General features: G+C 28.8%; 3 protein-coding genes across 3 annotated transcripts; 2 read left to right on the forward strand and 1 right to left on the reverse strand.

Annotated features, from left to right (window-relative positions):
- The first annotated feature begins 5,326 nt into the window (after nt 1-5,326).
- LOC114124784 (multifunctional methyltransferase subunit TRM112-like protein) lies at nt 5,327-6,780 on the forward strand. Its single transcript, XM_027988153.2, has 4 exons — nt 5,327-5,652; nt 5,762-5,863; nt 5,975-6,067; nt 6,666-6,780. Exons 1-4 carry the CDS (start codon nt 5,575-5,577, stop codon nt 6,756-6,758), a joined length of 366 nt encoding a protein of 121 aa, XP_027843954.2. The 5' UTR covers nt 5,327-5,574; the 3' UTR covers nt 6,759-6,780.
- Nucleotides 6,781-10,785: 4,005 nt separating this feature from the next.
- On the forward strand, nt 10,786-13,528 carry LOC114124783 (armadillo repeat-containing protein 8-like). Its single transcript, XM_027988152.2, has 3 exons — nt 10,786-11,240; nt 11,327-12,205; nt 12,271-13,528. Exons 1-3 carry the CDS (start codon nt 11,058-11,060, stop codon nt 13,204-13,206), a joined length of 1,998 nt encoding a protein of 665 aa, XP_027843953.1. The 5' UTR covers nt 10,786-11,057; the 3' UTR covers nt 13,207-13,528.
- A 74-nt stretch (nt 13,529-13,602) lies between these two features.
- LOC114124780 (actin-related protein 3) lies at nt 13,603-17,249 on the reverse strand. The gene is made up of 8 exons (XM_027988150.2): nt 17,028-17,249; nt 16,739-16,919; nt 16,513-16,669; nt 16,031-16,188; nt 14,598-14,915; nt 14,318-14,536; nt 14,176-14,259; nt 13,603-14,094 (listed from the first exon to the last, which is right to left on the reverse strand). Exons 1-8 carry the CDS (start codon nt 17,069-17,071, stop codon nt 13,999-14,001), a joined length of 1,257 nt encoding a protein of 418 aa, XP_027843951.1. The 5' UTR covers nt 17,072-17,249; the 3' UTR covers nt 13,603-13,998.

Here is a 17,249-nt window from a genome sequence, read left to right on the forward strand (position 1 = left end):
AGTGTTCATTATTTTATGATCGTTCGTATGTGATGTTAGCCGTTAGGTACCAATTTGAACATTAATGTCAACGTTATATTTTTAATATCCGAGTATACCCATGAAGGCATGAAGTATAACTTATTTTAGGTTACTGCTTAACCTAAATGTATGTAGTATGTACCAAATACCAATAAATATCAATAAAATAATTATAATACAATACAACTTGATACCTAGTTGGTTTTGTTGTATTTATTGCACTATTATTACACTATGATCTGTAAAACCATGACAGCATTTGACTTGCATAATAATGATAATACCTACTAAATACTGCATTACTGCGACTACGACTACCATCATCTTAAGAGCAACTACGGATATAATACAGACTACAGAGACACAGAGTTAGAGTATATAATAAGTAAAACGTTTACATTGTGCGAGTGGCCAATAATCGATAATATTCCATATTATTGTAATGATTTATTACATAGAGTATGTATGGACGTATTGTTAATAATAAATAAATCGTGATGAAAACCCGAAATCGTTTCCAAACTACAATTCACATCTGAGGTTGATCATCGATGTTCATCATAGAAAGTCAGAAATGAGTAAAATAACAGAAATAAGGGAACAAATCTACTTTACCGGATACCCTATTTTTTTGAATTTTTTTTTTCCCAAACTACGTGTTTTTTCATGCTGAATTCAAAACTGTTTGAAAAAATTTGCGGAAATTTACCGTTCAAAAGTTATGACAATTCATAATTATAATTATTACAAAATACGTAAAATAACCAATTACCGTTGTTGTACGTAGTAGCGCAGTGGAAATAATTGAGTATACGATCATTCACATCACAGACTCAAACCCGGCTTAACCAAAATAAATTCTTGCAATTTTTTTTACAAAAATTAATAACAAAAAATACATTTTAAATGCATCCAGTCACCTAGCGGGGTCACTCGTTCGCTCGGACAATAAAAACGAAAATATCCCTCGATTTGTTATGCAACAGCACCAAAAGTAGATTACTAGGTAGTAAAAAATGCATTTTAATTACATCTAGTCGGCGGGCTGGGTCACTTGCGCGCTGTGCTCGCTCGGACAATCAAAATCGAATTGTCATGTAATAATAATCAACCTAAAGGTGGGAAGTCGCAAAATCACATAGGTATAATATACCTATATATTATATGAAACGTACAAATAGTTGATTAAAAAGGTTCTTTATCTAATATTTTATCGTATGTCATAAGTAGGTATGTTTTGAGTATAGGCGAAATCGTCTAACAGTTGTGTACAACAGACTGTATAGTAACCTAACCTTGTGACAACAGTAAGATTTAGCGATGGATATTAACTTATACATTCATTATTAATTTTGATGTGAAAAGTAAATGATTTAATTCTCCGATTGGGTACAATTTTGTTTGTTTTTTTAATGTAACAAAAATTAATAATTTATTTACATAGGTAAATGAAATAAATATAATAACCAATATAATATGTTTACATACATATTTACATATTTACATATTACACATAATATGTGTAATATTGTTATTTTGAATCCTAATGATGGTAGGAGTAAGATTAGATAAATCTGTTATGTATTAACCACCAAATTATAATTTAGAACTTAATTAAATACAAACAAATAATTAAAATATTAACTTTAACTATATAAAATAAAATAAAATAAATTATTACACCAATACTTTATAAGATATAAATTAATTAGAATTGATATTTTTGTTTTTTCTCTTCCTTCATGAAACTTGGCATTAGTCATATAAAATTTCATATATCTTGATCAATACAATTTTTGTGATTTTTCACAGTTCTTATAGTTTCTGAAACACATGTAAAATGTAAATACTTATTAATTATGATTTATACTAAATGAATACAGCAAAAGTACAGTAGGAGAGTTCGGGTACAATTGTAACATTGGGTACAATAATTGTAACATTTTTGATAATATTATTTATTTCTAAAAAAATACAAACTTTTAAGTTCAGATTTCGAACTTATTTTAAATAACTTATAGTCTTTATAAATATGTAAAAAAAATGTTACGAACGTACCCCATCTTTATTTTATCAATATTTGATCTTCAAATGTTAATACTAATAAAAAATTGTACCTATATATTTCCTTTGATCATTTTTGAATTGCTATAAGACCAACTTATCAGTAAATTTGTATTAAATTTTCGAATATTTTAAATCAGCAAACAATTGTTTATCAATAGTGATTCATCAATGACTATGAATTGCTTAGAAATACGTGATAGATTCAGACTTGGTAGTATTCTGAATACTTTTTAACATCCAATCACACTTAAAAAATAATGTTGTTACCTTTTTTGTCATTGAAGCTTTTACAATTGTATATAACTATAAATTATAAATTAAACAAGATTATTATAATATTCATTTATAAACAATAAATTAAAAAAATATATATTTTTGTCATTGAAATCTAAATCTATTAAAAAAAAATACTTGGAAATATTATTATTATAAAGTATTCAAATATGTATTCTGAATACTTTTTTTTAAAGTATTTGGAATACATATTCAGATAAATAAATGTAATAATTAATACAATAAACATAAATCATTCGTTTATGCATATGACTTATTAAAATTCTACGCCTCTGGATTTTAAAAGAAATATTATTATAAGTAAAAGAATTAATATTAAAGGATTATTATATAAATACATATTTTTAGAATTGAATAATAATGTGTATTAATTTTATTCTTCATTGTAAATTATTGCTAAATTGTATGTTATTTATATATTGACAGTATATTTTGATTGCTTTAATGCTGTATCAACTACATGTATTACTAATTTATTTATGTTAAAACTTTACATCTTGTCCTCTCTTCTCTATTATTATTATGTTTTTTAAAGTGTTCATTTTCATAAGTCAATGTATGTAATATTATAAGAAATTACCTAATTATTTTATTTTATTGGTAAATGTAATAACTCCCTATCTCCAACACAAGCTATTAGCTTACATGAGGTAGGTATTATACTGTAGGTAGTGATTCCACACAAAGAGTGGGATTTCGAATTGAATGGATGTGAGAAATTAAAATGGAATTAAAATGTTGCAAAAACCCAATGTCTTTACAAAAGACATTTTGCAACTACCAGCTACTATGACTGGAATAGATCTCTTTTTTCAAATGGTAGGATTTCGATAATTAATACGAATTTGAAAAACATATTAAACCAACCAAAACCTTAAATATTGATAATTTCATAATTCTATTGAGATACTATATTATTTATTGTATTTATATAGGTTTTAATATTTTATTTTTATATCACCTATCGAATTGCATTAACAAATAATGAGCTACTACAATAAATGCGAAAAACGAGTTCAATATAATTATTACCTATTTAAAACGTTAAACAGACGTATAATACCACTGTGACGTCTGGTTATACGAATAATCTAGTAAAACTCGATTCTCGATAGACTCGCCAAATTCGTATTATGATTTATGGGCGGGCTGCCATCCTTCTGTTTTCATTCTACTTAGAGCGACGCAAAATAAAAGTAAGTATTTTTAATAAAATACTAAACAGGACCTTCTTTTTTAGCGTATTTCTATAACTGTGGCGGCGTAGCCGTTATTGCTATTGTGTTGCGCTATCTATTGGTCAAACGTAATTTTTGAATATTCAGTTGATTTTTAACGTGTTGCAGGTCCTTATCAAATATTGCTGGCGGAACATTCGTATTTATACACAGATATCTATATCTATATCTGTGTATTTATCACGATTTAAGATTTTAAATCGTAATATTTATACTTAATAAGTCGCTCGTATAATAGACAGTGTCGTATCGCTAATCACGTTCAGTGTTGCGGTACCTGTACAGTGTACACTGTAATCCTTAAACGAAGTATACGATTTTACATGACGTTTGATAAAATATGCGAGTTGCATGGCGAGAAAATACTAAGTCCAAGTCAAACTAGATGGTTGGCACTACATAAATGTGTTTAAGCCAGTGGAGAGTACTTAATGATTTATTCAGATTAGCCTACGTAGAAGAAAAAAATCCAGCTGCAAATGTCATATCAAGAACTACAAAATCCATACACTAAAGCTTACTTGTGTTTTATACTTTTATGCATTTTATTCTTCCTGTTTTTAATACTTTTAATGCTTTACGAGGAAAGTGTTAGATTCTTGCGTATAATATGTTCAAAATTTTTAAAGCCAGAATGTTACAAAAATGATGAATTTGACAAGTATAAAAATCCTTCAATGATACTTCCCAACAATAATATTGAAATTGGTCATGACACTAGAAATATATTAAACAGCTGTAAAAACGAAGCAAATTATAATAAATTTATGAACATAGTTATATTTTTTTACCAAAAAGTAATTGAAAATAGTTTAAAACGTCTCCCAATGCATACTCTGTATACAAAATTTAGATTTGTTGATCCAAAAATTTTACTTAATAAGTCTAATATCACACTAGATTGTACAATAAAATCATTGAACTACCTAAATAAGAAAGACGTAATTTTATATGAATTAAGTCAGATAAAAAATTAATTTTCAGATTCTGAGAAAACTTAATTACCTAATGATGTATTGCAGTTTTGGAATTACATGTATGAGCTCAAAAATTTTAATGATTGTTACATTTTTAAGAACATAGCTGAATTGGCATTGAATGTATTATATTTGCCTCATGGTAATGCCGGTGTTGAAAGAATTTTCTCAATGATGACAGACATAAAAACAAAAAAATGAAACCAACTGAAACCAAATACGATTAAATCTCTATTGCGAATAAAATTAGATATGGCAAATAAAAATATGTGTTGTCTTACCACATCTATAACTGATCAGCATCTCAATAAATTTAACAAATGTATGTATGACGAAGACGAATCTGATGAAACTGACCATGGATCTGATAGTAAAATAAATAATGATTTTATACTTGTAAGTTTTTTTAAATTTTATACCTTATATATATATATATGACTTAATTAGTGTTTACTTGAAAAATTGTTGACAATTTTTTGTTGATTTAATATTTAATATTTTGTTTTTTTTTTAATTTATTTGTATTTGTATTTAAACTTTATATTTTAATAACGACGTGATTTTTACTAATAATTTCTTTATTTGTTATAACTTATAAGTTTATAACTTTAAAGTAAAAAAAATTACTATTATTAATCATCATGGATAACAGTGATAATAACCGTAGCGCTATTGTGGCGCTTTTTATTCTCATTAGTGGCGGAATTTGGTTTTTATAATATGACCACACTGCGTCTGAGCCTATTATAGTATTGCTGGTGTCCGCGATTTTTGGGACTTTCTTGTGTTAACCCGTTTATTTTAGTCTCATAATCGTCATTCATCAGTCATAAGTCGTTACTACTACTTATAATTTCTCAATGCTTTTATTAATTAATTAGTTATTTTGAACGTTTCACTTTGTCTATTTTACCGTCAACTATTGAATGCTGATCTATAATTAATTTTTGCTAAAGTCCACTACGCAATCATCAACCATGAAACTGTTTACCCACAATATGCTGTCATCCAAAGTTGTGAATGGAGTCAAAGTAGGATATCCGCTTCGTATTGTCGTGAGTGATTTCATCTTTTTTGTTTGTCCTATTGACGACATTCGTTCAATGCCGTTGTCTCCTTTTTTGTAATATTGTGTATTCCTGCTATATAAGTTGTATTCGATAGGCGAAAGACATTAAGATATCTGAATCTGAATTCGACAAAGAATTTGTGAAGAGAATTATATCAAAAATCAATTGGAAAGTTTTTGTAAACGCTGCTAAGCAAGTATGTTTATTGTGTAGTTGTGCATTTTTATAATGTTATGCAACCAAATTATATCAATCTACTATGGTATTAATGGGTTTTACGAGGTGTTTGTTTTTATTTTTATTCCAGATTGGCTATGGCAAAGACCTATCTGAAGAGTTAATCAACAATTATGAAAACGATGAAGAGTACCTCAAAAAAGTACACCATTTACTCATGGAAGTAAGTCTGGACTGATGATACCAAATAAAATATAATCATCATCTATTTTTCTTATATTATGTTAATAAACCTTATGACAGGATTGTGTTTTATCTATCAGTTTGATAGTTGTTTGTACTAAACATAATTAAGGAAGTATTCTTTTAAAAATATTTGTCAATACCTGTTAGTATATTAATTTATTTTTTAATTTGGAAACTAATTAAATTCTATATCAGATTTTATAAACCATATTTATGTTAAGATCCAATCATATATTTACCTATTGGTTTCATTTAAATTTTTTTTCATGTTATATTTTATTTATATAATTTGTATACAAAAATGAAAAAATTTTATGATAAGCACAATTGATGATGGATTAGATGAAAAAAATAAATCAAAAGGCTTGGTTGACTTGATTAAAGAAACTATTCAATGATAGTACTTCATGGCATAGGTGGGAGTGGTTAGTCGACTAGTTGATTAATAAGTCACGAACCAGTTACACTTAGAAATTATCCAGGGTCACCCAGGATCATTTGAAAATACAATTAATTTTAAAATTTTACTTTATTATAATGATTGATATTCTAAAATTTTTATTTATTTAATTTAGGTGGAAGTTATGAATGGTGAACTTATATGTCCAGAAACACATAGGGTGTTTCCAATATCAGATGGTGTACCTAACTTATTAAATGAGGATTAAATATAATAATCAATACATTTAATTATTTGCTTTTTTTTTTTTAATATTTTTAAAAGAGGCTGACGATTACACATGGTAAAATATTATTTTAAAGCAAAAGCATTTCATGTTGCTTTCGAGTACTATATAGAACTTACTATAAAATACTTATAGTTAACATCAAGCCAACTCTGAAATGAGTAATAAAACTCTTTGAACAGTTTGAACTATAATATAATATGTATAATCCAGATGTATAATATCTTGGAACCTTAACATTCAAATGAAGTTTTTTTCAAAATTGTCTCCTACACAAAAATCTTAAAATGTAGTCAGTGTTGCTTTTGGTGACTTAAATAGTAAAATGTTTGGTCATAGAAACTATTTTTATTAACACGTTATCTTTGACATAGGACATGAGTGGAAGTGATCAACTTCTCCTTAATTATGTTTATAGAAAAGGTAAGGTTCCTTTGACTCTTTACTAATATAAAAATTAACAAGTTTTCGTTTTTTTTTTTTACTTTAAAAAAACCCCATAGTCAATATCAGCTAATAGAAAATCATCTCCTTCCAGGATGCGGTCATACAGATGTTGATATAATGATATGTGTTGACATAAGAATTTTTATTGCTCTGTCTACACCAAACAATTGTAGTCTACCTACTCCTAAACGTTAGCCGATAAATAACATTAAATTTTTCTCTTTTGGAAAATGTTACATAATTTATATCTCATAAAATAAAATACACATATACATCAATACAACTTTTTTTGTTATTGCCAAAAATATCTAATAGTATTGGTACAGAATAGGTAATTGAATTTATTCTGTGGTATTGAATTTAATAATATAGTCAAGTACCTAAATAATGTACAATAAACAATAGTAATAATAATAATATTAAAAATAACAATTATAATCAAATGTGATTGTGAATACCCTTATGCGATGCAATCAGTCATATTTTAAAATTTAAAGCTCGGTGCAGAAGGTAAGATTACGTATCTAATTAGACAAAGGCGTGTTTAATGAAAGGCAGTTGCCTACGTTGATAAAATTCTAAAATTGCTTACGATTAATAACCAGTACTATTATTATACTAATATCAATATCTATTACTCGTAAGCCGTTGCCACGATGTAGATAAATTTATTTTTTATATTTATTAACGATTTACATTTCACATAGTGTTCGTGACTTCCGACTTATCTATACAGTGTTGATAATAATATGACATACTCATTTTATATTTATATAAACTATAAATGTTTTTCGATATCAAAGTCGCACCATTATAGGGTCGATCGGTAGGTATCATAGAATGAAAATTGATTTTTGAAGAGAGAGGAATCGACACTCAACAGCAAAATAATATTATTTGATTATACGCGACACACCAAGTCTAAATCGTAGGTGGGTATCGGAGGGGGTTCTTAAGGCCCGTCAAAACGAAATCAAGTCACAACAAACTGTTGAAACGTCTAAAAATACGTGTTTACATGTCAAGTCCCCCCTCCACGAATGTGACCAATTATCCGCTTATGTTCATGTTCAAGTGGTGTGCGGTGACGCATCGAGCAAATCTGTAGCACGTGCAAGAACAAGTGAATCTGTCTATAAATTACCGATCATAACATACTAAATAAATAAATGATCACTAAGTACTATACTAATCGTATGAGCCTGTGTAAAATCCTAAAGAAAATGTACGTTTCTAATCGTTGTACGACGAGGGACCTACAATAATGTCGATTTAATATAATATTTATTGTGACTTGCAGTCACGGTGACTGAAAAAAACATGAGGGGTGTGAAAAATGAACAAAAATTGTTTTGGCAAGGACGGTATCGGTTGCGGTTAATCGAAGGACGTCTGTGAACTGATCCTATGTCGTCAATGGCCGTTTAAAGCTAGGGACGGCACAATGAATCAATGATGGTTTACTTATATCTATTCTGTACAAACAGATTCTTCATTTAACTGATACACTATTTACACCAGGTAAATATAGGTCTGCCGTACGGCTGAGTTGACGTCGATTGCCGCGAGCGTCCTCGCAAGATCATCAAAATGATTCGGTTGTACTTATACCTATATACTTTACAAGTCTTCTCCTGTAGCAACAAGTTAGAGCTAGTTTTGAACACCGCGCTATAGCGGAAACGAACTGTCATCATTGGATTTTCTCCATTAATAATTATTGCAGATATAGCCACGATTTAGAATAATATCTTAAATCGTGAGTAGAGCGCAATATTCTTACCAAATCGTCATGAAACAACTGTTAAGTATAGCTATGTAGTACTTATTGACAATTGGTTTGGATTATTTACATTGAAAAGAATAGTAGTTTGTAGTACCAACTAAATAAATAAAAAAACTAATAGGGCCTAAAATTGTGCTGCAGTAGAAAATTTTAAAGTGTGCACTACTTAAATTTGTATTTTAACCAAAGTTATTTTGTTTTTAATTTTAAAATTTTTTGTTATATAGGTATCAAGGACTTTTATAGAAGATTGTATTATAACTAATTATTAATAAACACCAAAAACAATTATGCTACGAATTTATATATGGCATGTATACTATTAAGTCTATGTTTATTATTTAAAAATATTTTGGAGTATGGAATTAGGTGTGCAGTAGCAAAATACCCTAATTTTAGGACCGGGTTGGTACTATTATAAGTACTACCACAGAAAAGATGAAATCTATTTTTGATTTTATCTATTCTGTGATAGGGCTGCGAGTTTAGATGAGCGGTAAGTGATGACGCCATAATAACCGGTAACATCTGTATATTCGTAATCATATTCGCAATGATATAGACGGTACTTTCATATTATTACAATTTCATGATTTATGAAGTTTCATAGAGTATAGACAACAAAACAAAATTCATATTACCTATAATAGAAATATTTGAATTACTAATAGGGTAACTTTTTTTTTTTAAATATGACTTTATTTTAAAATATTACAATCTATACAGAGGTGTACAATAATAAATAATAATTTTAGAAAAGAATGAAAAACTATGAACTAATAATAACATGGTAAGAAATCTCACATTAAAGACACCTAGTGACTTTACATTAACATATATAATTCCGTTTGAGTCGTCTGGTTGGGTTTCCGGGAAGTGCTGGAGGCTGGAGTAGCAAGGTCCCTGATGAGCTGGTTGGGGTTGGATTGTAGTTTTGCGTGGAAGCGTTAGTAGTATATAGTAGCAGTTTCATTGACAGAGCAGATTCTTAGGTCAGAGTTTATTGCGTTGTTGGAGATATACCACGGTGTTTCAGTAATTGTACGACAGTAGATATTCTGGAAGGCTTGGATAGTTCTCTTATTCGGTTTTTTAGCAGAACCCCAAATTACTACCCCGTACACCCAAAGTGATTGTAGAAGATTTTTATAAGGGATAATGCCAGATTTGAGCGGAGGAGTGGCCTTAATAGCGGACCCGGACCGTACATCAAATCTCAAGTTATAAAAAATAAAATAAATATAGCAATTTTATTAGATGCTTTGATTATGACATAATAATATTATGTCTTTATGAATCAAAGTTCAGACTAATGAAGTTTTTATACCTACTGACATTTAATGGATTAATTAAATATTATTAAACAGACAAAAGTGTAAAATACTTAAATAAAGGAACAAACTACACATTTTTCATTTATTTTATGAACAGAGTCGTTGACCGTTGTATTGTAAATTTGTAACATTAGTACATTACACATTTTTATGATTTATATAAAAAAAATATTTATCGATTTATTTTCAGTTATTACTTATTGCCACTAATATTACCACAGGGCACAGAGGCACAGAATAATAGATGAAAATCTGGAATCTATTCTGTGATATTTATATATATCACAATATAATATATATAATATATACATAAATAATATTATCTATGAATATATACTACGATGTTGTTGTTACCACAACTTGGGTTATTACTATGGTCTCGGCATATTTAAATAATCCCTTGTTTATAGATAACAAAATAAAAAAATAAATCTGTTATCATTATTATAGGTATTCTGCGTCTCTGTTAGATTTGTAGTTTTTCAATTTCAGATATTTCAATATCAAAGCGATTTGTATTTAGTGCCATCGATTTATTCTTAATACGTGATTCGTATTTTTACGTCCCCGTATTCAGTTAATTAAAATTTTCAATGGTGGTTCCATTCACAACGATACGTTAACGATTGCCGCTGTGACCGAACTGGATGACAGACGCCAAATAATAACAATAATAATAGGTACATTATTGCTGTCATCATTGTTATAGCTATTATGGTTCCGCATCCGATATTCGTCATGAATGCTGAAACGTCTCGTTACTACATCGACAACCTGTACACTCAAGACAACGCAAAATGCTATCAGGCGCTCAACTTCGTCAAAAATTCCATCATGGGCAGTAACAAACAGAAGGGAATAGTCATCGCTAACGGCATACTTCCCAGGCTTCTGCAGGTAATTTGTAGTAAAATAAAAATAAAAATTCCTTTCGGGCACATTTTTTTTGATTTACCAATGCATTATTTATTATTATTTTTTAGGTGTTACCTGACCAAACAAAAACACCAGATATCCGTCTAGAAACTGTAGTAATACTTGGCTCATTGGCTAAAGGATCTGAAGACCAAGTTAAGGCATTGGTAGATGCCAATGTTGTTACGTACATATTCAATGCTTTTCTCATGGACGATGAACCAAAATTTATAGAAGCATGTCTTCGTTGCATATGTACCATTCTACAATATCCCTTTTCTGATTATTCTGTAGTGTTTAGTGATGCAGCCATTATAAGAAAGCTAATTAAAACTATTGAAGATTCTATTAGCAACAGTATTTGTGCCATGTCTATATTATCTTATTCTTGTCGTACAACAGCTCATCAAAATATTTTATGGGAAGAAGGAATCGGTTTGATTTTGGCTAATCTACTAAACACTGAGGTGGATGATTTATCCATTGCCACGTTGAAATGTTTTGCCCGTGTTTGCCAAGATAATCCAATGATTTCTGCAGCTTTGGAAGAGACTGAATATAATGGCGAGACAATATCAGATGTATTAGACTCCATGCGAGGTGGTGATCGACCAACTAGTATGCGTTTAGCCGCATCAAAATGCATAACATGCCTCTATAGAGCAGGAGCTATAAATGTAAATGATTATAAAGTAATGTATGGAACATTACCTACTCTTGTGCGTTTATGTCAAAATGACCAAAAATGGGAACATCGTGTAGAAGCAGCTGAAATTTTAGCTGTAATAATTGAGGATGATGCTGAACTTCAATATTTAGCGAGTATATCAAATCACCTGTTACAAACACTAGCAGAGTTTGTGAATTATCCTACACATCCTTTGGGGGAATATGGTGGCACTTATGGAGAACATAGGTCTAAAGAAATGAAACAGGCTGCTTTCAAAGTAAAACAATTAAATTATAATTTTTTTCTGATGCTTTAACTTATTTATATTTATGTTTGTTTTAGGTATTTGCATCTCTTGGGGCAAATGACGAAGAAATTCGTAAGCGAATAATTGAAACGGACAATTTAATTGATCATATTGTTTTAGGTTTGAAAGATCCTAGTCCTAAAGTGCAATTAGCTGCTGTTCGATGTTTACATTCTTTGTCACGTTCTGTCCAGCAACTACGTACAACTTTTCAAGATCATTCTGTTTGGAAACCTTTAATGACATTATTAGAAGGTGCTTCAGATGAAATTCTAAGTGTCACCTCGTCCACACTATGTAATCTTTTATTAGAATTTTCACCATCCAAAGAACCCATTTTAGAGTCGGGAGCTATAGAACTATTTTGCAGCTTAACCAAACGAGAAGATCATTCGTTAAGACTTAATGGAATATGGGCATTAATGAATATGGCGTTCCAAGCAGAACAAAAAATTAAATCACAAATCTTGAGTACTTTGGGAACTGACCAAATATTCAATTTGTTATCCGATTCTCATATTAACATTCTAATGAAAACATTAGGGCTGTTAAGAAATTTGCTTTCAACAAAACCCCACATCGACTATATTATGAACCTTTGCGGTGGTGATATAATACAGGCTGTGATGATGATTCTCGAAGGTGATCATTTGCCAGAGGTAAAGGAACAGGCATTATGTATTTTAGCAAACATTGCTGACGGTGATATTGCTAAGGATTATATAATGAGAAATAATGAAATATTGAAAAAAATACAAGAATACATGACAAATTGTAATGCAAAATTACAAGCTGCAGCAATATTTTGTGTTTCAAATCTAGTGTGGAAAGAAGATAGTGGTGCAGCTGACAGACAAGCCAAATTAAAAGAAATGGGCATTTTTAAACTTTTGCAGCAATTGATAACAACATCAGATTCATTGTTGTTTGATAAAGTAAAAACTGCATTGACCCAGTTTTCAGACTCTTGACAAATCAGCTGTTACAACTTACCGCCTTCTGTTGGCGTGTAAGCAAAATGTTTATTTATTTATCATTTCATTAAAAACGAAGCCTTCGAAAATTTATTGTAATCTTATTTTGTTTATTAAAAATTATAAATTGTGAAAGGCAATGTTGTTATAAACATTTGTAAAAAATTTCTTTTGATTCTAAAAAATCTATTGTATAATTTTTTTTTTATCTTTATTCATTATTATTATATTATTTGTTAATTATTTTAATTTAGCTGATAAAAATTTTGTTTTCATCATATGATTATACTAAATATAATTTAATATTTGTACTCTTAAAGATGATTTATCATATTTTATGTTTCAATATTTATGAAATATTATTTGAATGTGAGGTTATGAAAAGACAAAATATAAATTAATAATATCCATAATTTATTTCAACAAAGGAATTGTTATTTGGAAGAAAATTTTTTACATGTACATGAATATTCAATGTTAAATCCTGTATGCACATTTAATCCTAAATTCCATAAATTGGCAATATTTTAGCCTATATTACGATCGTTGCAAATAACAATACAAAAGAATACAAAATTAGTATTGAGCACCCATATTCAATTACTGAATGCACATAAATTGAAAATAATTTATAATAATAAATTATAAGTAAATTATAATAATATTTAATTTGTAATGAGTAAAAAAAATTATATGTATATATATAAATATATAAATAAATAATAATTAATAATATATGATTTTTTTTTTTTTTAATTTAAATTATTGTAACCCAGTCATGAAGAAAGACTACATCATTGTTCCAAATACAGGATTATGTCGACATATACTTGGTCCATATTCTTCGTAATCTTTTTTCGAATGGCATACTGTATAAAACTCCGGCTAAAAGAACGAATAAAAAAAAATAATCAATATATTGAGTTTAAGAAACATTAATTGAAAAAGAAAAAAAATTGTACTTACTGAAGAAGCTAACATACTACCGCCAAACCAAACAGCATATCTTTGCATGTTATGAGTGTACACTTGAACATCAATAGGTTTGGGCTAAACATTATAAGATTATATAAGCCATTTGTATAAATAGTGTTTTGCAAAAATTTACTTTTAAATTATCTCCGGCTATTTTTTCACTGCGTTTCAATCTAGCATCAACCACACGTTTGATATCCCTCTGAAGACGTCTACCAAAGTCTTTAAACATAGTTGAACCTCCAGATAAAACAATATTATCATACAATGGACGACGCACATCAATCGGACAATTTTGTATAACTGTGTCAACCATTTCAGATATGGGAGTGGTAAAATCGGGATTTGAAAACTATAAACAATAAAATTATTTATTATAACTCTTTAATTACAAAATAAGAAGAATTACATACTTCGGGATGGAAGAAAATTTCTGGTCCCAAAAACCGTTCATAACCAACATCTACAGAAAATGGTTGCTTAGTCACACTATTAATACCATCATATTTTCTCAGCCATTTTGATGGCTCTGAATCATATTTGGCAAATTCTTTAGCAATATCTGGACATATATAGGAGTAACGCTCTTTAATTGCTTTAGCTGTCTCCAAACTTTGTTCTGGTGGAATACCAATTTCTCTTTCTCTTAACAATGACTGAATAAAATATGTTATATTACGGCCAGCTATTGGTATGTGTTTAATGCAACTACCAATTACATAACCTTCAGCCTGAAATCATAAAAATTAAATATTAATGTTAATTAACAACTAAATTTAATACAATTCTAATATGGCATAAAAAATAATGAACACATACAACTTTGGCCTAAACCAGTCTTTCCTTTATCTATTTTTCAAATTCAATTGGGGTATGGAAAAATTAGTTTCAGTTACTATCATTGATTAAATATACTGTATAATACATTGTATATTTAATCAATGTTACTATGTACTTATATCTGAGTGCAAAGAAAATACTATGTGAAATATATTTCATGATATAAAACATTATAGTTAGTCAACTAGCTTGTTGTATAACAGTTATATTGTAATATTATTTAGTTACATTATTTTGTAAGTTATATCAAAGTTTATAAGATGATCATTCATAAATCTTATAATGCAAAATATTTTTAAAAATATGAGACATTTTTAACCAATACATATAATTTAAAATTGTTACACACTCACGGGTTTACAGAATTTATTAGAAACTTAGATAAATAAATGTTATGTTGGTACATAAATTATGTTTAACATCTTAACCAAAGTAATAATTAGCTTTACTACTCTAGGATGACCAGTCTAATACTCATTGAAGTGCCTCTCATATTGTAAATTATGATCTAACAGCAGCAAATATTAAAAACAACAAAAGCATTGGTTAAAATGCAAGACCACTGAACACTGGTCCAGGATATGAGGAACACCATAAATAAGGGAGTCTATTGTACAGATTATTTAGATATACCATAGGTGTTACACCCCAAGCATCTTCATATCACACAAATATTTTTATAAATATAATGGTAATACTTAAACTTTTGTTTTTGTTTAATAAATATTGTTTTATTTCAACTTATAGAAATTTTCTTAAACTAATTAAAACACTATACTATAATATAACTTAATATTTTAATTACTGGTAGAGCAGCACGTAACAAAATTGAATGTTTTTGTTAACTTAAATTGTTCAAATAACTTTTTACTTAGTTTAAATAAAATTAAGCAAATGAATTATTAAAGAAACAAGAAACAAAAATACGTAATATATTAAAAATATAGAAAATAAAATTAAGTATACCTAATCAATTTGATTGCACTAATAAAAATAAAATACTTACTACTGGAATTATATGAGTTACACCATCACCACTATCCACTACAAGGCCGGTCAATATACGTTCATGAAGGGGCCGTGATTTCCATGAAGCAGACAATGCCAATACAGCTTGTACAGCAATATACAGACCAGGAACGTTAAACGTTTCAAACATTATTTCTAGTAAAAAGAAAAAAAATTATTAAATTTATTACAAATTCTATTGTAGAATAATATACATTTGTTTGTATTTTATTAAGAAGATGCTATAGCTAGACCTTTACAATTTGTGTCCATTATGTTGTTAATGAGAATTAACCTTTTACAAAGTTAAAGGAAAAAACATAATCTATGCTCATGTTATTTTTGATACTTTAATTTTTAAGTTAGATATGAGTTTTTAAAGTGTAATATTTATTCATGTCTAGTTAAAAAAATTACATGCTTATAATTTGGTGACAAATAATTTATAACTATAATTGTTTTATTTAATGGTTTACTCACCTGCAGTATATTCACGATTTTCTGGAGTGTTTAATGGTGGTTCAGTTAGTAAAAAATGATGATCTTCAGGTTCAGCTCTTAAATATTTAAAGATACAGTGTTCTAAAAATCTTTCCATCAAATCCCAGTCTTCAATCAAGCCATGCCTCACTGGATACTACAACATTTAATCAAACCAGTTAACATTTTGATTTGATTTTTTTAGTGATATTAAAAATGCAGGTACTTTAACGGAATAACCCTTGGCATCAAATGCTTCATCTCCTATATAGAAATCCAAATCTTCTACGCCCTTGGTGAGTCTTCTAACTGTCTGATCGCCCACTTTAGCCGACTCCTTGATGGCAATCGCCGATGGTATTATCATCTGTGGCTCTTTGTTGGGAGCAAATCCCAATTTGGTATACCTGAACATCAGTCATTATTAGAAGCTAGTAATTGTTAAGTATGAGTCCAGGACAATACAACAAAATAAGATAATATTATGACCAGGGGATGGGCCAACTATTACTCACCCAGTTCCCACATCGATGACGCATGGTGGAAGTCTTCCTAGCATATCGTCGGCGGCGGTTGAATTGAATTGTTCTGTTAAATAGTTACCTCGAAATAAGAGAAGTATCTGGTAAACGAAATTGAATAATAATAAACAAAAAATGTAAGAATCGTTGTGATTGCTGTTTGATTATTTTCACGTACACCGGACTAAACAAGTCCAATAATAATCATTATCAATA

Source organism: Aphis gossypii, chromosome 2 (genome assembly GCF_020184175.1).
Source record: "Aphis gossypii isolate Hap1 chromosome 2, ASM2018417v2, whole genome shotgun sequence".
Classification (NCBI taxonomy): Eukaryota; Metazoa; Arthropoda; class Insecta; order Hemiptera; family Aphididae; genus Aphis; species Aphis gossypii.